Raw genomic sequence first — 21,011 nt, 5'->3', positions numbered from 1 at the left:
CTTTACTTATCTCTTGTCAATAGAATGCTCTCTTGTTTACATATGTTTTCCGTTACCCCCCCCCCCCCCCACGCTCTCCGGCACCAGCAAATAGAGAAGAAGTTCTGTGGATCCACTCTGCTCTCCGCTGCAGCCGATCCTCATGGCAGCTCTCCAGCTCTCAGCAGGAAAGGAAGCGGCTCTCGGGGGCAGTGCTCAATTCGCCCTCTACTGGGCGGAAGTCGGGCCTCAATGAGGCCGTCAGTCGAATGGGTCACGCTGTCAGAGCGCACCGGAGTTCACATCCTCTCATTAGACAGCAATACTTTCATCATCCCTTCACGGGGCAAAAAAGAAAAGAAAAGCTAAGTCAGGGAAATCGGGCTGAATTACACTCACAATAAAACAGGCTTATGTTGATGGGATTGTGCAACTTTAGTCAGGTAGAGAGTGCGCGTGTTGTCATTACTTTGCTCCGAGCACAAACACACACACACACACACCAGTGCACGCACGGACACATTCTCACACCTCCTGCGTAGTCAGTTTACACCATTTGTTGAAGGCATAAAGATTCTCAGCTGCTGTAGTGTGAAATGGCGCCGCCATGTTTAGGTTCAGGCCGTGGAGGTGTGATACTGAAACATCAAGTTTGGATTTGATCTGAGTCAGCAGAATGATACTAAGTCCTCTCTGAAGCCACTGATATTGTGTTTTGTTGTAAGTGGGATTTCATATTGTGTTTGAATACACAGACACATTGTGTCCTCCGCTTATTCCCGGGATGAACATGTATCTGACTCAAAAGTAAATATAACTTAAATGCTCAAAATGCTTTAAACGCTTGCCTTTGGGGAAGTGCAGTTGGTAAAGTCAAAGAAACCAAACTCAACAAACAAGCCAGAAACTTTATTTGTTAAAACAAGTATATAGAGTTGCTGCATTACAACATTTATCTTGCTAGATTGTGGTTTTATACATTTACCAACAGGTGGTTTAGAAAGGCAACCCCTTATGGAAACAATGGCATATGTATACAATACAAATTAGCAAACATATCAAAATCAGTTTTTACAACTTTTGTAGCAACCAATTATAATATTGGTGTGCCATAGTGCAAACTGTGCTGTTTGTAGACAGAGTTTAAGCATGATCTCAACATTCATACATCTCAATAATCCATTTTCATTGTCTTAAAAACATTTTTTTTTTCATTTGTAGGCTGCATTCACTGTGCCTTCAGTTCAAGTCCTTCTGTGCACTCTTGTGAATTCACAATCAGAATAATTCAAGTGTATCTCACAGGTTCCAGGCTCAGGCTGTTTTGTTGGATAGATCATGTCTGAACACGAGTGCTCCTCGGTTGGATACGTCGCCGCATGTGTGTACGGTGAAACCGGGTCAGGAGTGGTACTTCACCCCGGTGGAACAGTGGAACAAACCAACACGTCACCACCTCTGTTTAGGGTTTTATACCCAATGCGGCAACTTAAAGTTGAATGCAATACAAGAGAGAGAATGACTTGCAATTGATTGTCCAAAATTGGGTGCAGTTCAAATTATACTGGAGTGATTAAGGGTTTGCCATGCAGCCACTTTTCATCATTTGTACCAAAACATGTTCTGCCAAAGCAGAATATCCCTCGTATCAGCCTCCAGTTGTGTTTTTCCGAGCCCTTTTCAAAAAGTCCATGAGGTTTTCACTCTGACAACATAACTTGAAAAATGATTACCACAAGCACATATCTTAGCAAAAAAGTGTAATAGCTTTTATGTCGGCTACATGTGAAGTGGAGTAGATGGCGTACGAGTATAATCTGTCGGCATGTGTGTATAAATGAACAGCAGAGAACACAGATACGGGGGCAAAAAAACGTTTTTTGCATAACTTCTTTCTACCTTCCCTCCCAGGTTCGCCACGTGTGTTTGAATGTGTACGTGACTTTCTGCATCCATCTGACTTCCAGCCTCTATGGCTGAGATTTCAATGGAGGAAATAAAAGCAAACGCTAGGCTGGTTGTGAAAGCGCTGCCCTGCGGGAGGGTCGGGCTGTTTGCGGCTACTCTGGTTCTACTGCACCGTGTTCTGCAGGAAAGCATCGGAACTGGCGGATTGGTTGTGTTAAAAAAAGTTTGAAGTTGGGGGACGGAAGAAGCCACAGCCCCTCCATCCAACTCAAGAGCATCCACAGCGGTCCACCACCATGGAAGGGATCTTGCCGTAGATGATCTGCTCCTTTCTGTTAAAGTAGAGCATGTTGATGGGCGACATCTTGGTGGGGGTGCAGCAGGGACCGGCGCTCCCTCTGGGGTTGGCCTTGTTCACCAAGTGGGTGTGTGGATACTTCTGCAAGTGCATGTACTCACACTCCCCGGAGCAATAGTTGGCCTTGTAGCGCTTCGGTGCAATAATCCAGTCCCAGCCAAAGTCTTCAAAGTCCACAGTGAGCGGGTAACGACAGCACCGGGACTCCAGAGAATTCTCGTCACAGTCCAGGCCCGAGTCTCTCCTAACACGCTGGGGCCCCTCTGAGATCTTCACCTCCATGAACGGTTGCTGCAACGACAAAGCGCCTGCGTGAATGCTTTGAAAGTGGCCAAAGGAGGCGGATGACAGCATTCTTCCTACATCTTTTAATCTGGCGCCCCCCTCGGCCCCCTTGGCAGCTGGTTCTAAAACATGGCATGATAATATTATGAAACTTTGAGTTCTAAAGGAATGAAATCATCTTACGGTTGGTTAAGCACGGCCGTCCACCGGTATTCTAATTGCCTGACAGCCAGCGCAAGTACTTGAGCCGTGCGATAAGTGTTTGTCATCGATAGCTGCAGTGTGTGTGTGTGTGTGTGTATGTGTGTGTGTGTGTGCAGGCAATTACTCTGATTTGCACAGTCACACAGAATACTTTAAGGAATTTGGGGCAGCTGACTTTTATGTAATCAAGCAATAAGATTTGAGCTTATTGCAGACTGGGCATTTGTCCAAATGCAGGTGTGCGCCTGCATGGAGTCTGTGTTGATTAACAGCTTTCAAAAGTCTTAAATCTCGATTCTAGCTTCCAGCGGAGAAACGCATGAATGTTTAGCCACCTGCTGACTCTGCAAACCTCTCTGCACAGCCCAGAGTCCAAATCTCCGGACGAGCTCAACAAAGAAATCAAAATGCGCTGGATGTTTAGAAAGGATTTTAGTTTCATGCAGGGTGTGATAATCAGCATCATAGGACACAGTACCAGGTACATTGGGCATGTTCTGCTGCTGTAGCTCTGCGCCCATGCCGTGCGTTTACTGACGAGACAAACAACCTTGTTCTTAAGATTTCAGCGCGAAGCAAATGAAGGATTCATCTCACCAGTCCTTCCTCTCCGGGCTCTGTGGAGGTTACGGCCAAGTCATTTCCCCTCGAATCGAAGGCGTTAATCTCGATTCCCCAGTTGGTCTCCGGCTGCTGCAGCCACACGGCCAACACTTGTTTGACGTCTATGCTTTGCCAAGAGCTGAGCCCGGCATTCACCTCGATCTTCAGGGAGCGGATGCGTACGTGCCTTCTCCCGTCCGTGACTGGCATCAGGCGGGAGAACTGCATGAACACGGTGGTCGCCTCCTCCGACGGGCGCAGATTCACCCACAGCTGAGCCCGCAGTATGCGAGTGGCTTGAAGCTTTTGGTTGAAAGAGAAAAAGCAGCACTTTGGTAGCCCGTCCGTTTGGACGATGGACTCGGCTGGAGGGAGACATGAAATGAACTGGCGTAAATAAGCGTCCCCGACCCCCTTTGAAAGTGGGCTCATGACATTTAGAAAACTTCACAATCTGATCGCGTAATAAGCGCGCGCGCTGTCTTCCAAACTGTACTCTCGTGCACGTGCAGTTTAAATCTAGGAAATGCTCGTCCACATATCTATAACCAAAACCTGGTTAAAGGTATGTCTTGTTGAAATACATACTTTCGGTGTTCCTCCGTGCGCTTTGTGCCGTGCGTAAAGCATATATTGGAGACGTTTGTTTGCGTCCTTTTCATTATGCAAAAAAAGGGAAATAAAGACTTACGTGCAGTGGCCATCATCATTATCGTCTCCGTGGTGGCATGCTCGTCGTCCTCCTCCATAACCACATCCTTGTTGTCGTCTCCCAGCACGTCGTACTGGTCGAGAAGCTGCTGCAGCGGCGGCGCTTTGGGCAGTAGCTGCTTCACAATATCTCGGCTGATATTTGGAGCTTCTTTCATTCTCAGTTTGCTCAAAATCTGAGATTTAATCGCGTTTAATCGCATGGTTTTAATCTGCTGTCGGACTTCGCAGCTAGCGCACTGCTCCGTGTCCTCCGGGCTGGTGGCGACGGGCTGCTGGTGCGTCTCTTGGTCACTCAAAACTACTGGACCCAAAGCAATCAGCAAGCTGAGATACATCACAGTCTGACACAGATGCATCCTCTCTAAGGTGTGCAGGTTTGTTTAAAAAAAAAAAATCCCGCGATGTGTGCTGGACCTACTGGGCGACTGGACTGGGATTGGATTAATGTCCCACTCTGATAGGTATCACACTTTATTAGCGCACACCTTTTTATACTCCAACTTTAGGCTCTTTTGTGTCGTCAAAAACTATGATTGGCTGGACAGGCAACAATGAATTTTAACCGACTGACATGATGACTATTTTCCGTTGTCAAACCATAACGGGATGGAGACTGTGGGCATGTGCTTAACGTGTCCACGGGCGGATAGATCCACTTTTCTTACATTCATTGCGCAAATTGCTTGTGAATTTACACGTGATCCCCGTGCGTAAGCTCCTTATGCAGACCGTGTTCATTCAGTTCTTTGCACTGTCTCCATTTGACGTGATCTCGCGTGTCTCCGATATTATAGACAGAGATTAATGCATTCTGTTATAATAATTTTGAAACCTGGCTGTAGCCAAATGATCCTTTGCGGGATAAGGAAGTTTGACTTTACTTACGAACCAAATGAAGACAAAACAACAGCATAGCCGATATTATAAACACATTCATGACTGTATGCTTGTTTTAAAGATTGCATTTAAAATCTATTCCACTTTTTTCAAATGTGTACGTTTAACTTGTTCAAATTCAAATAGTAGTTGCAATTTTCGCCATTCAAGTCATCTTGGGTCAGAGAAGCTGATTATCAGCACACAAACAGTCAAAAAGTAAAAATAGACTTAATCGTACCCCCTACTGGGAAAAATAAAAATAATTGAAGAAAATAGATGAAAGATAAAGTAAAGTATCGATGACTTGGTGAAACCTGGTTGTGGCAGATGAGAGGACAGCGCCATCGTGTGGCAAGCTCATGTCAGTCAGATCAGAAAGGCCAGAAGTCACACAGCAACCTGATGATTTGACATGTCACATGACGTGCACTCAGGTAAGCCACTGTCCAATCAGATTGGTAATGAGCAGTGTCCCATTTACCTGAACCTTACAAGTTGTATCATTTTCCAGAGCCCACTCAGCTCTCTCATGTGTGGCAGCATCAAATAGAAGGAAGCGTTAATCACGTTGGCCGTAGGAACTGATACATCATTTATTATGGCCTGAGCCGACTGAAAGTCAGGCGAAGCCCTATTGTATTGTTTTTTATTTTTTCTCCACTTCAATCCCACTCTTGAGGCCTTTATCATATTCAAAAAAAATGTTGTTGTGCAAATCAGAAGTGCAAAAAAATTTGCCTCAGGAGCTGCTAATTCTGTTCTACACCACCATCATCCAGTCTGTTCTCTGTTCTTCCATCACTGTGTGGTTTGGATCGGCCACCAAACCGGACAGAGCCAGACTACAACGGATTGTCAGGTCTGCAGAGAGAACTAATGGTTCTATCCTGCCCTCCATCCTGGACTTGTACACCTTCAGAGTCAGGATACGGGCTGGCAAAATCACTGCAGACCCCCTGACACCCTGGACACGAGCTGCTCCAACTCCTCCCCTCTGGTAGGCGCTACAGAGCACTGTACCCCAAAACCACCAGACACAGGAACAGCTTCTTTCCACAGGCCGTCACTCTGATGAACAATTAATAAGAAACCTCCATCTGCACTACTTGCACCACTTGCACTACATATTTATATTAGACTACTGCCACTTCATATTTATATTGTACATATCAGTAATGTTTATGCTTAGTTTTTGCGTTCTATTTTGTTGTTGTTGTTAATGTATTTTTTCATTTTTTTTAGACAGACAAATTCCATTTATGTGTAAACATACATGGTGAACAAAGCCGATTCTGATTCTCATTCTGATTCTGATTCTGGTGACTTTGTTCTGCAGAGACACACTCAGTGTGTTCAGTCCACAAAATATATTTGCCAGACCTCTACTCAATCAGAAAGGTGTGTACTTCACAAGTTAATACATCTCTGTTTAGCAGAAGCTGTGTGATTAACTCCCATTCTCTGCCTTGAATGAAATGGAAGTGATCCTATATATTTTATTTACTTTTTGCATGTCTTTGTACAGCAGGCCCGGTAGCCCAATGCAAGTGTTTTGCTTACAGACCCCAGAGACTCCCAAATCCCAAAATACCCCACACACACCTTTTTTCTCTTACCTTTTTTTGTTTTCTTTTTGACCGTGTGTCCGACTGACCGCTGCACACCCAACATGCAAGGGGAGACATTGTACTTATAATGGCCTGCCTCTGGGTACTTGAATATGTGTTTCGCAATTAATTGCACATTATTTTATTAGCTTATCATGGTGAACACATGTAGTACTATGTAGGTCCATTGTCAGGGTTGCAGGTGGAAGGCAGGACTCAAACGCAGAGTTGTCAGGAAACACAAAGGACTTTAATAGTCATTGGTCAAAAACACAGGAACCGGGAGGAAAAGCAGCAGGCAACATGTGTGACAAAAGACAATGACGCGACAAGTGACCCAGGAGACACACGGCTTAAATACACAAGGGAGGTGCAGGTGATTGGAACACAGGTGGAAACTATTAGACGAACACAGGGGATGACGAGACAAGGCAGGAAGTGAAGTTACCCGGGGACACGAGTGGCAGAAAACGACAAAATAAGACAGGAAGTGAACCACACCGTGACAGTACCCCCCCCCTCAAGGACCGACTTCCAGGCGGCTCACACTAGAGCAAAACAAGGGGTGGGGGGGAGGGAAACCAGAGACGTTGGTCGGACCACCCGGGAAACTCTGGCGGGTGGCCAGACGAGCGGGGAGCCTCTGGGGGTCGGCCCGGCGGGTGGCCAGACGAGCGGGGAGCCTCTGGGGGTCGGCCCGGCGGGTGGTCACCAAGCCGGCTCCGGAGCAGCGACTGCAGGGCACGGAACGTCTCTAGAATGGCAGGCTCGGGGACACGGGAAACCTCCGGGGTCGGCGGCGGCAGCTCGGGGACACGGAACACCTCCGCGGTTGTCGGCGGCGGCAGCTCGGGGACACGGAACACCTCCGCGGTTGTCGTCGGCGGCAGCTCGGGGACACGGAACACCTCCGCGGTTGTCGGCGGCGGCAGCTCGGGGACACGGAACACCTCCGCGGTTGTCGGCGGCGGCAGCTCGGGGACACGGAACACCTCCGCGGTTGTCGCCGTCGGCAGCTCGGGGACACGGAACACCTCCGTAGTCGGCTCCAGCTCGGGGACAGGGAACACCTCCGTAGTCGGCTCCAGCTCGGGGACAGGGAACACCTCCGTAGTCGGCTCCAGCTCGGGGACAGGGAACACCTCCGTAGTCGGCTCCAGCTCGGGGACAGGGAACACCTCCGTAGTCGGCTCCAGCTCGGGGACACGGAACACCTCCGTAGTCGGCTCCAGCTCGGGGACACGGAACACCTCCGCAGTCGGCGGCGGCTCAGCCCCCCCCATAACCCACCCCATAGCCCCCCCCTCAAGGGCCGGATCCCAGACGGCCCTCAAATCACCAACGGGAGGGTGGGAGAGGACCATGGGATGGGAGGGAGGGAGCCTGAGTCTCGGAGCGGGGACTGGCCGAGTCGGGGGCATGGAACGTGGCGCCGGAACTGGTCGGGTCGGGGGCTTGGAACGTGGCGCCGGAACTGGTCGGGTCGGGGGCATGGAACGTGGCGCCGGAACTGGTCGGGTCGGGGGCATGGAACGTGGCGCTGGCTCGGGGGTCGGGGACATGGATCGTGGCACTGGCTCGGGGGTCGGGGGCTTGGGTCGGGAGGCCGGGACGGGAATCTGCTGCGGCCCAGCGCGGGACATCTTGCGCTGCGACCGAGCGGGGTCGGAACGTCGCTGCGGCCCAGCGCTGGACATTGTGCGCTGCAACCGAGCGGGGTCGGGAAGTCGCTGCGGCCCAGCGCTGGACATTGTGCGCTGCGGCCGAGCGTGGGGAGCATAGGTGGCCTGTAGTCGGACCGCAAGGTCCATTACCCGCTCCCAGTGCGAATCGCCGCCAGACGACCACGAAATGGTCTCCTCCTCTCGGGACCATGTGGGGGGCGGCGGATGGTGACCCAGATGCCTACTGAGGGCTCCAGATGGGGAGACGGAGTAGTACAAGTACCCAGCTGGAACCCCCGGGAGGACCGTTCCCCCATTACGGGCGGCCCGCTGGAGATTGCGTGGACCGCCCATTGCCAGACGGGTTCCCCTGAAGTCTTCCAGGGGAACAAACTCTGCTGAGTCCTTCTTTGGTCGCGTCATTCTGTCAGGGTTGCAGGTGGAAGGCAGGACTCAAACGCAGAGTTGTCAGGAAACACAAAGGACTTTAATAGTCATTGGTCAAAAACACAGGAACCGGGAGGAAAAGCAGCAGGCAACATGTGTGACAAAAGACAATGACGCGACAAGTGACACAGGAGACACACGGCTTAAATACACAAGGGAGGTGCAGGTGATTGGAACATAGGTGGAAACTATTAGACGAACACAGGGGATGACGAGACAAGGCAGGAAGTGAAGTTACCCGGGGACACGAGTGGCAGAAAACGACAAAATAAGACAGGAAGTGAACCACACCGTGACAGTCCATTTTTGTAAAGGAAAAATAAAATTTGACAAAAGTCACTTTATATAACTTCTGCAGAATTGCTTTGAACGACAATGTAAATATGTATCTGCAAGGTATACTGAGTGTACTTTAGTGATTGTAAATAAGGAAATTACCTCTTTATAGCTGTTGTTTTACACACACAAATACATAATGCTGTAGCTGAAGGTTGTCTTCACTTCTAATATTTATCGCTAACAATGAAAAGTGCTCAAACTAAAGTGCAAACCATTTTGTCCTCAACTGATATCAAGCTGAACCAACCAAATTCTAGGTGACTCTCTGAAACTTGTGAGTACTCACCAACTCAACTCAAGGACCCAGAGTTTTGTCGTTCTATTTGGTGAAAACAAACATCTATTGCACACACATTCAAAAAGTAGCTAAATAACTTCTCAAGTGGACAAAGGTAATTGGCAGTGAAGTTGATGATGATAGCATGAATGAGGTAAATAGCGTAATTAGCTCTTCTTCCATCCACCAAACTAGCATACAGACCTTTATTCCCATTTCTATACCCAACACACCACGCAACTTATTGTTAATCAAGGAAAAAATGGTGTACAATATGGCACCAACAATATGTGGCTCTATATTCCGGTCCCTGATTATTATGGTCAATCTAGTAATAATTACAAATGCATTACACATGCAACAGGACACAAGTTTCAAATGTAAACCGTTCATATTCCAAGGTGGTTTCCAGCAGCTTAGCGTTGAGTCTTGATCTTTACCATCACTCTTGGGTCAAAGTCAGGGGATCGAAGCATGGAAGTCAGAATTCAATTGACTTCTTAATAAGGCATATCTTGGTTACAGCTGGAAAAGGTCTTGATCCGTACTTGTCGTATAAGTCCTCTCCAGACTAGAAGATGGTTGGCTTGAAGTCGTTTGAATCGGTGGATTCCTTACTGATGTGTCTAATGTTGAGGATTGATTCCATCTCACAAAGTGTGTGTGTAGTGATTCATCGTCTCCAACATTGTGTCGTCAGAGGGGAGTTGAAGACCGTTCTTTTCGAGGGCTGGAATACTCTGTAGTGTGGAATACTGACTCTATCCGCATGTCCAGTGGCTATGAGATTGTTGAAGGTGGTGTTGTCTTTGTGGGGTAATTCATCAAGTATTCATCCCCATTGTTATACCCAACACCACTTGGCTTGATTGCTTTAAATAACCAAGAAGGGTGTAAAAACTACAATACGTGGCCCTTACACAGATTTTGGAATTGGTTTTGTTTCTCAAAAACCTTCTCTGAGCAATTTGAACAAGAGGACACATTGCGTCTATTAAGCGAGTTGCTGCCATCCAGGACTCTTTAAACGCAGCTGTGAATAGTGAAGTCCGATCATGTAAACACTTCCTTAGGTTGATATCGCTCATGTCCGGGAACGTTGTGATAAAACAACATTCATTTCTTATCTCGTGCGAGAACTTTGTAACTGGCCTCACTGGAGACTATTGAGCAGGTTCTTTCTCTATCCAAAAGCAAATGCATTTATTTTTGTGCGTTTATTGTCTTGGCTGTAATTCACATGTGGGGGAAAACAAGAAGCGCAGACCAGCCTCCAAACTGCCAACATCAGAATGTTCAGGAGTTCGTTGGGTGATCACAGGATGATACAGTGACATTAGTTCTTATTTTCTTGACTATGACTTGGATGAAGGTCTCTTTTGCAGCGTTGGGAACCATGGATGTCTCTGTCTCTGTTCTCTCCATTGTTGTGCTTTCAGTTGTTGTGCTTTCAGCTGTTTACTCTGTCTGTGTTCAATCCGTATTTGATGAGTCAGTTGGTGTGACATCTCGTGGTGTTTCATCAGTCGGTGTTGGCTCTGTTGTTGTTGCTCTTGAATGCATTTGCTTCAGTTCCTGTATTTCCCCCATTTGATTTCCTACCAACGTTTCAAAGTCATTGTAGTACCTTTATTGTAAGAAGACCAACTCGTCAGCTTTCTGGCCTCCTGTTCATATTGCTTCTACATTTCCTTCAGGTACGTATCGTGTTGTAACTCCAGTTCTTCTCTCTCCTTCTCCTCCTGCTCTGTCCTAGTTTGATCATCTTCTTCTTTTTTGATTTCCTGTCTTTCTCTTTCTTTTCTATTCTTCTTGCAGCGTTTTCAGTTTCTTTTGCTCCAAATACATTTCCTTTTCTATTTCTTGAGATTTTTAAGCCACCCTTCTTTCCTCCTCCCACAGCTTTTTTTGCTTTTCCATCTCTTCTTTACTCTCTTTCACCTCTTCGACAAGTCTTTGCTCCCAGTCCTGTTGTATAATGTCTTTTATTTTTCTGTCCTTCTCTCTTTTCCAGTTTTTTCCTTCTCTCCTCTTGCTCCTTGTTGATGTTTTCTGCCATTTCTTTGAGTTGTTTGGCTCTCTCTCAATTGCAGCTTTCGGTTGTTTCATCATTCTCTTCATTGCAATCATTTCTTCCATGTGTTTTTTTGTAGCGTCTCCTTCTGTCTCTACATTTCCACCTCTTTCTTCATTGCTGCTTCGGTCTTTTTGAACATCTCTGAGGTGTTGCAACCGCCTCCACTCGCCTCCATCACTTTGTAGGTTTTCGTCATCAAATCTCTGACTTGGGTGCGCTCGGTTGGATTCCTGTTATTGAAGACTTGGTATCTGCCTCCACAGTCTTTTATCAGTTTTTTCAGAGAGTCGTCACAGTCCTCTAAGTAACTCTCAATTGTTTGATTTCCCAGTTCATCTCCTTTGGTGAATACAATGACGATGAATTCTCTAGACTTCTTTCCAAAATATTTCTTGATGAGCTCCACAGACTCTTTCTCCTCTCTTGTAAAGCGTCCGATCTGCAGCACCAGTAAGAACACGTGAGGTCCAGGAGACAACAGGCTGACACATTTCACCAGCTCCTCTTTAACTTCATCATTCGTCAGAGTCGTGTTAAACAGGCCGGGGGTGTCGACTACGATGACGGGCTGTCCATCAATCTCTCCTGTTGCTTTCACGCAAACCTTGGTCACTGACTTTGAGCAAATAGCAGATGTAAAGCTTTCTTTGCCCAAAATGGTGTCTCCTGTTGCACTCTTTCCACTGCCAGTCTTCCCGATCAGCACCATCCGGAGACACTCTCTGCCCCAATGCTCAACATCTACTCCAATCTTACTTTTAGGTTTTAAATCATTGACTTCAGCTTTAAGCTTTGAAACCTTCTCCATCTCAGCCTTGGTTGACATCGTTATAGGTCCACACACCTCTCCCTGATATTTAATGCTCTCCGGGGAGTTGGAGACTGAATGAAGCTCTGTCTGACGTAAAATGGCCCTGGCTGCTGAAGTCTTCCCTGCTTCCCGGTTCAGAGATGGTTTCATCTGGTCAGACTTTGGTGTCACGATCAAACCCTTTTGCTCAAATTTGTCACATCTCACAAGCTCTCCATTGTTCTCTTTTACAGTTTGACCCAAACGTGTGAACAGCTCTGGACGTTTAAGGTTCTTCTGGTTCAGGTATCTGTATCTACACATTTCGATCATGTCTTTTAAGGGCTGGTCTTGGTCCATGAAGCTTGAATGCGCCTCTCTAGATGTCGTTATCAGGATGAATGAATGATCCAATGATCGATGACTGAAGCATTTCAGGACCCCGCAGAGCTTCTCTTTGAGTTCCTTAGTGAAGTCCTCAGGCTGTAGAACCAGCAGGAACACATGAGGTCCAGGACCAGAGAGACTCTTACACTTTTCTACATGTTGAGTCAGTTTGTCTTCAGAGATGTTGGGGTGCAGCAGGTCTGGAGTGTTGATCAGAACTATCTGTTTCTCCTTTAATCCTGCTGAGGCTTTCAGACAGCAGCCTGGTTCTGCCTTAGTGTTGAACTTGGTCTCTCCTAGGATGAAGTTTCCTACTGAACTCCTCTGAGACCAGCTGTTCCCCAGCAGAACGACCCTCAGCTCAGACACTGAGAAGGAGACATAAAGTGATGAACTATTCACAAAAATCAAGACTTCAACCAAAACGACAATAATGAAAATAGATTTGTAACAAATGAAGACGTGAGCTTTTTAAAGGTTAGTGAATCATTTAGAAACTTCAACCTTCACCAGTGACACATCACACGTAAACACTGTAATTAGATTATAATAAACAGAAGTCAAACTCACGGTTAGGTGGCAGGAAATCATAACTGCCGATCCGCTTCAGAGGCTGATGATCATCTGACACTAAGAATAAAGAGACTTGATTTATCACAAGTTATCTTTAATTAAGAAGACACTGTCTGATAGACAATTTGCTGGAGAAATTCTGTTACTTCCCCTTATTGTTGTCTGATAACTGAATGCTGTCACTTACCTTTACTTCACTCCAGTTAATGGGTCTGTGATTCATGATTTGGTGTAATTCATTATCATTATAATGATACGTAATGATTCAAATTAGCTTGTATTGTCTATGACCAACCAAAAATAGGACTGATTGTACCATTTTTAAAATTTGATTGTTCATATGTACCAACTCAGTATGAGCTGTCAGGCCTGTGAATTAACTTTTAATTAAATTTTTCGAAACAACTTGGTTTGTAATTACAAAATCAAATCATTGGCCTCTCAGAGGAAATGTTTCTTTCAAACAATAAGATAATTACTGGCCTTCAACTAACTTCAAGTGAGAATAAAAATAAAAATATGGAATCCCACAAAAAGAAAAAAAAATCCCCACAAAAACTAAATAAATGATGAGAGCAAAAGGAATCAGAGGCAAAGAAACGGAGAGTTATTACTCATGTCTCTGTCTGTCTCTCTCTCGCTTGCGGCAGTCTGAGCCCCCTGCGTTGCGCGTGAAATCCTCAATTTTTTTTTTTTTTATTTTCTATTCATATCTGTTTCTGAGACTATTTAGTGTCACTATTAGTTCTTTACGTGGTTTACTGTGTTTAAGGAATTTCAAATTCCCCCACCTCCTACGATCAGTTGTGGTTTGTAACTTTATAGTCGTTTTACATACTGTAACCACTATGTACTGTATGGTTAATTGTGATGTGCCTCTGGTCCTGTGCGTGTGTGCTTGGCATCCTTATCGATGTTTAAAAGTGTTGAACTGGATTCATTGAAACATTGTTGCAGTGTTTCAGGTCATTTTCACACCTGTAGTTTGTTTGTTTGTTCCGAATCAGGATTTAATACAACGTTGCAGTTGCCCCTTTGTTCGGTTTGTCTTCACACAAGATTCAACACCGGACCAAATATTGTAAACAAACGAATGATCAAACTCTTCTCCCGTTGTTTCAATTGTATTGCAGCTATGAATAGGCAGATAGCTATGAGGTCTGAAAATAAGCTAAGCTAAGTAAGGCAGTTGCCTGTTTAGGCCACAGGGTGGCACTGTTCACATGACGTTTTTTTTAGTTTTTCCCGTGTGGGACGCCACGTTTTTCTTTAGTGTTTATCTGCCTTTGCCCGTAAGGTAAGCGTGGTCAGGCATCCTGCCTTATGTACAAATATTATGTTTAAAGAAAAATTAGTTTATGCGTTTGTCACTTCCAGACTGGACTACTGTAATTCTTTGTTATCAGGGTGCTCTTGTAAATCTCTTAAGCCTCTCCAGTTGATTCAGAATGCTGCAGCACGTGTATTTACAAGAACTAAGAAAAGGGATCATATCACTCCTGTATTAACTTCTCTGCACTGGCTCCCTGTTGAATCAAGAATAGATTTTAAGGTACTTCTCCTCACCTACAAGGCTCTTGCTGGTGAGGCACCGTCGTATCTTAAAGAGCTTTAAAGAGCAATAACACCGTATTGCCCTACAAGGCAGCTGCGCTCCATAGATGCTGGGTTACTTGTTGTTCCTATGGTTTTAAAAAGTAGGCTGGGGGCCAGAGCCTTCAGTTATCAAGCTCCGCTTTTGTGGAACCAGCTTCCACTTTCAGTCCGGGGGGCAGATTCGGTCAGTCTCTTGCCTATCCTAGAATTCCAGTCGGTAACTCAGGAAAGAAGTCTGACGTCCAGCCTTGATTGCGCTTCAGGTTGAAACATTCCTCTCTAGGTTGAAACATTCCTCCTGTTCTTGCTGTCTCTTATTATAACTGACTTCCTGTTCGTTTTAGAGCAGGGTCCCAAGATACTTTCTTTTAAGTCTCCCTGTCATACATATGTTCAAAAATCGCCATAATTCGCACAGGGTTCAGACAGGCTGAAAGAAAGTGATTTCATCCCAAGGAAATACTTGATTGACTTGATACTATGATTGAATTAGTTAGTTATATATTCTTTGAGTTTTAAACATTTAACACGCTTACAGTAATTAATGATACATCCAGAAATATAATAGTTTAAATAGGCCTTTTTTTTTACTGGGGTAAAGAATCCCAATACGCTTAAACACACCGAAAGTCACCACACTTCTCTTGGATCGATGCAGCGCTTGCGACCCGCCGCCAGGTGGCGGTGTCGTACCGGCTCGCCGCGACGCGCAGCCACCTGTCAGCGAGCAGCGGCCAGACTCCCGCTCTCCTCCCGAGCTTAACCACTTAACTCCGTGCAGACGTTTGATTCCCTCGCTGCTGGGGCGCGCCAGTCGGCGTTGGACACGCGTAAAGGCAACAGGGAAACCTCGGCCGTCATGTTTACTCCTCCCTTTTAGGGATTATACCGACATGTGACGCGGAGTCCTTCATTCTTCAATAAGCACGCCGGCGAGCTGCAGCAACTTTGGATGTATTATATATAAAATATTTTCTTTCTTGCACACAATCAATAACGTGCTAAATTGAAACCCCACGGATGGTGCGCGGAGAGCTGAGGAGTGGGCACGAGAACCCGCGCCATGCCAGGTGATGTCCGGATTATTGTTTACTTGAACGACCTTGGGTTATTTCTACCGTCGCTGGGTTCTCTTTTTGTTGACATGGAGGAAACCCTGACGCATTTGCCACACTCTGCTAAAAGTATGTACAGCTCTGCAGGATCTCAGCACATCCTGTTCATTTTGATGGCATGTTTGCAAGGCTTATTTCCATTAATGAGGTATCAGGTTTATCCCAAATCCCATGTGTCTTGTCTCACAGCCAATTGATGCCCTCGCACTTGCACATTAACAATAACACACACTTGCCACTTTTTAATCTCATTCACACGATACCAGATTTGGCGGAGGATTTGGTGACATTTGTAAATTCTTGCCTCACATTGTTGTTTATACACACATAGTGTGTGTTGGGCATAAATCATTCATGGCCTGGGGTTGTGTAGACCAAAGCATGCAGCCTTCTGAATGGAGCGCATGTTTGCTGTGTGCCAGGGCCTGTAGCCCCCCCCCAAAAAATGAGCTGTCAGTGTGAATCAGGCCGTCTGGACTCGCTTGGTGGAAGACGCAGGCTCCAGACAACAAAACAGCATCAGCGCACTCAAGCCAGAGACAGACGTGCCTGTGTCATGCAACACGAAATAGGCCGAGGGAATTGAGTCATGAACAGCTCTGAGGTAGCAGAGACGGGGGGGGGGGGGGGGGGGGGGGCGCGGTTGATGTGCAGAGTGTTATTTTTTTTTTAAACGTGATGACGTGAGCCACCGGAGGCCCTGACCTCCAGTCACATCAGTTCACTCTGTTGCCACAACCGCTGTGGAAATCCTTTTCCTCATTGCCGGCGTCTGGCACACGCAGGCAGCCTCCGATTGAAATGAAATCACTAAACATCCCCCGTTTTACCTCTCCTCAACTCTCTCCGCAGTTGAGGAAGCGACGGGCCTCCGAGGGAGCAAGACTGACTGTTTCAACGGCACCAGACCCACACGGGGATGGGCCTCCTAGCCGCCGTCGCACCAGCGCCCTCCGAATTTCCCAGGCGTGTCGTCGCTCGGACATGGATGAGAGAGGGAGTGGATGACGCCAGCTGAACAGAGCAGAGAGAAGTCGACCGGGGGGGAGCTTCTGCTGCTTCTGGGCCGTGACTAATCCCTGGAAATCGAACCAAAGACTACCGCACGTCGCTGCGGCACTCCCGCCTTTCGAGTGAATCAATGCGACATCCTCCAGAGCATGGGGTGTGTCAAATCCAAGAGCTGCGACTCTGCTGGCCAAAATGCAAACTCCACAGAGAAGGTGGAGGGCAAAGCGAGGGGCGAGAAAGCCTACTTGCTCCACCCAGAGGCGGGCTCGCCGGAGAGCTCCCTTAAGGTCAACCCGGTGCTGCTGGAGTACGCCCACAGGCTCTCCGAGGAGATCGTGGCCCGGGCCGTGCAGCAGTGGGTGGAGGTGGACCGCCGCTACATCGACATCCCCTACATTGAATGTGACGTGCCGTGAGATGAGCAGGGATGTCGCAGCGGGAAAGGTCGGGGCCAAACCGGGAGGGCCTTGACCTCCATGCTGGAGGTTGAACCCGGGGATTGAAAAAAGGTACCGGTCTCAAACGCCTTTTTTCAGAATGAATCTCTGGAGAATCGACCTGCTGTGTGTAGGAATATGAATGAGCTGCCAGTAATTCTGATTCGACCTCCTTTTTTTGGTTGGGATTATACTTGGATAGAGCCTGAAAACCCTCCTGCGAAGCGACATCCGTATGAAAGCTGCCGCCCGCAGTGTCTGCCGGCTGGATGTCTCCTCCCCGTCACACCTTATTTGTTCCCCCGAACCCCGTCGGTCCTGACTGTCTGCCGCCGGCGCCATGACGCGAAGCAAGAAGCGCTGTCAGATCGGCCTTGAATTGTAATGCTCCTCCTTGCCAGTGAAAGTCCATCCTAGTCATCGCCGCCGCCCCGGGGTCGAGATTCAGTCCTCTTACGGAGGAAGTTATTAATAGGTCCCTTCATCTGGCCACGACTCTCAGTCGAGAGCCGTCACAGGGAACCGTCGGGTCAGGAACACGCCCCGCTGTTCTGGCTCCTTCCGCTCGGACAAAAAGCTCTGCGGGCTGATGTTCTCCTTTTAATGGCCTCCCTGGAGATCCTTGTGGCCGAGCTGCAAAGAGGAGCGTCTTCACCCACGTGGCCATTAGGACCGCAGCCGCTGCACCCAGCAGGCAGACAGGCCCCTGGAAGTGAATACAGGAGGTCCTCGTGCATTTGTGTTACGTTATTCTGTGTACACAACGTGGGAACCTTTTACAGCAGGACTCACTGGGGACCGGCAGGCCTGTTGGCCCAGTGCGTGAGAGAGGATTGACACACTTTTCAAAGAGGATTTGGCTCGCTAACAGAACTGGAGTTGAAAAAAAAAACAAAAAAACAAACACATGTTTTTTTGTTTTTTTTTAAATGTTGTAGGTGTAATTTTTGTCAACATTGTGTTATTGTACAACGTCTAACTGAGAAATACTGCCATGTCCCCGATAGAGGACAACAGCACAAATATGCAAACCTCGAAACCTTTGACATGTCACTTCGATCTCTATGTACTGTTTATCGTCTTAAAATAGGGCAACAATACAAACCAGAGGGCGGAGTAGAGATATTTGGAATACCGGTTTAATACCGCCAAGGTCCTTAATGAATGTTACTATGGGCCCAACACTGTTTTGTAATGTATGATCTATACCAGAAGGTACGCGATAAAGGTCCGGTCTCCGTTCACCGGACTGAGATGTAGTGTAGCTGCACATTGGTGCACAGGTACTCTTAATGATGTCATTGGGATTTGCCCAAAATTCAAGTTACATTTGACGACACTTAAGCCGTCATTCAACTGCGTGTTGCGTAAGAATACTTTAAAACGAGCCATAAGCCGGCAGCGGCCGGGTATTTTGCTCTCCACTTGCCTTCTCCCCAGGGCCACTTACAGCATCTACAGGGTTTCAGTGTGGACAGAAAACCATCTACATTGATGCGTGAGCCACATTGCATTGGGAAGTCTAAACAACACCCGGGCCAGTTGCATACTGAGTCTCATACTAATCTTAACTTTAGACTTTATACTTAATCTACTCATCTGTTGGAAAAGTACTAAGACTGAATTTATTTGAGAAAGAAAAGTTGGCCTCGTCTCCTACTGGCTTGAGAGCGTTGTTACTATGGCAACAGTAAATCTATTACCTTTACCCGACCATTTCAACGGTTTATTCATTACGTTTATACATATATTTCATATCTAACATTCCTACTCAACTATTTAAATAATTTTGAATTAACCATCTTTGTCAGTTACTTTTAGCAACATTCTGTAAATCATTTAAATGATTTATTGAGAACCTTTTTGGATTTGTGAACCGTCGCCCTGCATGGGGTTCTGAACATCATTAACAGATCAAAGAACCAATTAGATTTATTTTTGTGGTGTTGCCGTTTCTTCCACAGTTTCTTATTTGCCCCATACCGCCGTTGGGACATGTACATGAAGGTGTCTTTAGCAGTTTTGACCTTTTGCCCTTGCCTTTAGTAGTTTAGTTTAGGTTTAGGTGAGCTGGGTAACGATTGATCAAAGGGCTGCTGATTTACAGAGATTTTCTACACCTCTATTCAGATATAATGTGTAGGAACCCCCCCCCCCCCACACACACACACACACACAAACATCACTTCAAAGAACAACTCTGAGACAGAACTTGCACTAATCTCTTTGGGCAGATTAATCTGTTGGGGTCGTCCCAAACGTGTCGTGAGCACACTGAAGATTAGCGATGACGTGCCGTGTTCCTGCTTCTAAATCTGACTGCATTTGTTTTGCTACAAATGATAAGCCTGACCGCCCCGTTGTGCAGAACACTCCTTCCATCGGAAAGAAAAGGCCAGCGCACATGAGTCAACGGCGGTGTGAGGACAATGTGATGCAATTTAAGATGCCCATTTTCTTGACAGTTGTCGTGATGGAGGAAGAAGAGTCATTTTATCTTACACCTTGCTTGTAAACAGAAAACCGGGCGTTCCATGTGTTTGTTAGGCAACACAGCAAAGATGTTTCCATAATGTTGTAATGTCTAGACATTCACCGGAGATTCGTCTGTGCGGCTCTGTCAAAGATGAAGTGCAGCGGTTGTCCCAAAGAGAAGCACCTGCTTCATTAGAACAACCTTTTGGGAAACCGCTATTTGTGGTTTGTGAAGGTCATCCAATTAAAGTTATTTATTGCCAGCGGGTGTTTCAGACGGCAGCTGCCGCCAAAGCTTTTTGAAGGACATTTGAGACGGCTAGAACCCCGCAGGCTTCAGTGCGGATTCAATCAGGGCTGCCACCAACGATTGTTTTCATTATCAAGTGAATTCCTGAGGATCTTTTTAGTCTTTTAAAACGAAACATACGCGCCGTAATTTCCCGTAATCCAAAAGTCATCCAGCTGCTTTTTAAATCCAACCAACCGCCCCAAACCCCAAAGATGTTCAGCGTACCATCACATAGCACAAAGCAAACCGACGGGATTTTATTGACAGGCGGTCAGAATGGTGACGAGCTGAACGGACTCACTACTGACAAGGATCGACCTCCGGAAAGTAGCGTCGGTAAGAGGATACAAGTCGGCCTGTGGAGGCGTCAAGAAAATGATTAACAACTTTAAATGAGTGACTTTTTGAATATTGCTGTGGTTCAATATTCATTTGACTAGCAAACTGTACATATACAGTATGTGTAAAAAACGTACGATGCCAATAAATATGATTTATGCCTTGCATCGTTATTTCAATATTGATCTCTAAACATCTGCGTCAGAACAACCTCACACAGGAGCCTCTCCACATGTTAGTGGCACGTTCGCCCTCAACAGTATTTACTTAGAACACAAGCGGAGAGGCGCATCCTGCATCCTGAATGAGCGACAGCAGGTTAGGTAAGTTCAGCAAGCGTGAAGAACAAACAAAACCATCTGTTCCTTGACTATTCAAATGGTGTCCTGAACGAGGAACAACTGCTGGCCAATATGTCACGCAGACTATAAAGAGATGTGAGTTATTGAGTCAGACGGTGAATATGGAGCCGGTGGGAGAGATTGAAACAGAGATTACGTACCGCTGTTCCAAATCATGAAATAAAGCTGTTGTGAAATCTGCTCCATCCGGAACCGTCGCTTAGTCAATCATTTGTAGTCGACCGCGGCCTCTAATGAACTTTTGGACCGCTCACATGAAACTGTCGGTAGGACAGGACAGTTTATAACCCAAC

General features: G+C 46.6%; 3 protein-coding genes across 4 annotated transcripts; 1 reads left to right on the top strand and 2 right to left on the bottom strand.

Moving 5' to 3' along the window:
• Positions 1–873: 873 nt before the first annotated feature.
• On the bottom strand, positions 874–4,631 carry mstnb (myostatin b). The gene is made up of 3 exons (XM_040201916.2): positions 4,029–4,631; positions 3,332–3,702; positions 874–2,536 (listed from the first exon to the last, which is right to left on the bottom strand). The coding sequence occupies exons 1-3, from the start codon at positions 4,405–4,407 to the stop codon at positions 2,156–2,158; spliced, it is 1,131 nt and encodes a 376-aa protein (XP_040057850.1). The 5' UTR covers positions 4,408–4,631; the 3' UTR covers positions 874–2,155.
• A 4,436-nt stretch (positions 4,632–9,067) lies between these two features.
• LOC120834095 (GTPase IMAP family member 8-like) lies at positions 9,068–15,548 on the bottom strand. The gene is made up of 2 exons (XM_078091394.1): positions 15,452–15,548; positions 9,068–12,886 (listed from the first exon to the last, which is right to left on the bottom strand). The coding sequence occupies exons 1-2, from the start codon at positions 15,546–15,548 to the stop codon at positions 11,433–11,435; spliced, it is 1,551 nt and encodes a 516-aa protein (XP_077947520.1). The 3' UTR covers positions 9,068–11,432.
• akap19 (A-kinase anchoring protein 19) lies at positions 15,431–20,521 on the top strand. 2 transcript variants are annotated; one of them, XR_013452949.1, is made up of 3 exons: positions 15,500–15,757; positions 16,655–17,322; positions 17,453–20,521. XR_013452949.1 is itself a non-coding variant. In XM_078090146.1 (2 exons), exon 2 carries the CDS (start codon positions 16,963–16,965, stop codon positions 17,227–17,229), a length of 267 nt encoding a protein of 88 aa, XP_077946272.1. In that variant the 5' UTR covers positions 15,431–15,757; positions 16,655–16,962; the 3' UTR covers positions 17,230–20,521. The 2 variants fall into 2 exon arrangements, 1 of the variants encoding a protein (XP_077946272.1); XM_078090146.1 differs by having other exon boundaries at positions 15,431–15,757; positions 16,655–20,521.
• Positions 20,522–21,011: the final 490 nt, after the last annotated feature.

Source organism: Gasterosteus aculeatus, chromosome 16 (assembly GCF_964276395.1).
Source record: "Gasterosteus aculeatus chromosome 16, fGasAcu3.hap1.1, whole genome shotgun sequence".
NCBI classification, from domain to species: domain Eukaryota; kingdom Metazoa; phylum Chordata; class Actinopteri; order Perciformes; family Gasterosteidae; genus Gasterosteus; species Gasterosteus aculeatus.
The sequence above is the reverse complement of the archived record's forward strand: the minus strand, read 5'-3'. Positions and strand labels throughout refer to the sequence as shown.

Excerpts from the sequence above, each read along its gene's own strand:
- mstnb (XM_040201916.2), bottom strand. The coding sequence starts at position 4,407 with ATGCATCTGTGTCAGACTGTGATGTATCTCAGCTTGCTGATTGCTTTG. Across the intron at positions 3,703-4,028 it reads AATGATGATGGCCACTGCAC|CCGAGTCCATCGTCCAAACG; the intron begins GTAAGTCTTTAT and ends GTCTCCCTCCAG. Across the intron at positions 2,537-3,331 it reads AGCCCGGAGAGGAAGGACTG|CAACCGTTCATGGAGGTGAA; the intron begins GTGAGATGAATC and ends TTGTCGTTGCAG.
- LOC120834095 (XM_078091394.1), bottom strand. The coding sequence starts at position 15,548 with ATGACGGCCGAGGTTTCCCTGTTGCCTTTACGCGTGTCCAACGCCGAC. Across the intron at positions 12,887-15,451 it reads CGTCTGCACGGAGTTAAGTG|TGTCTGAGCTGAGGGTCGTT; the intron begins GTTAAGCTCGGG and ends TCTCCTTCTCAG.
- akap19 (XM_078090146.1), top strand. The coding sequence starts at position 16,963 with ATGGGGTGTGTCAAATCCAAGAGCTGCGACTCTGCTGGCCAAAATGCA.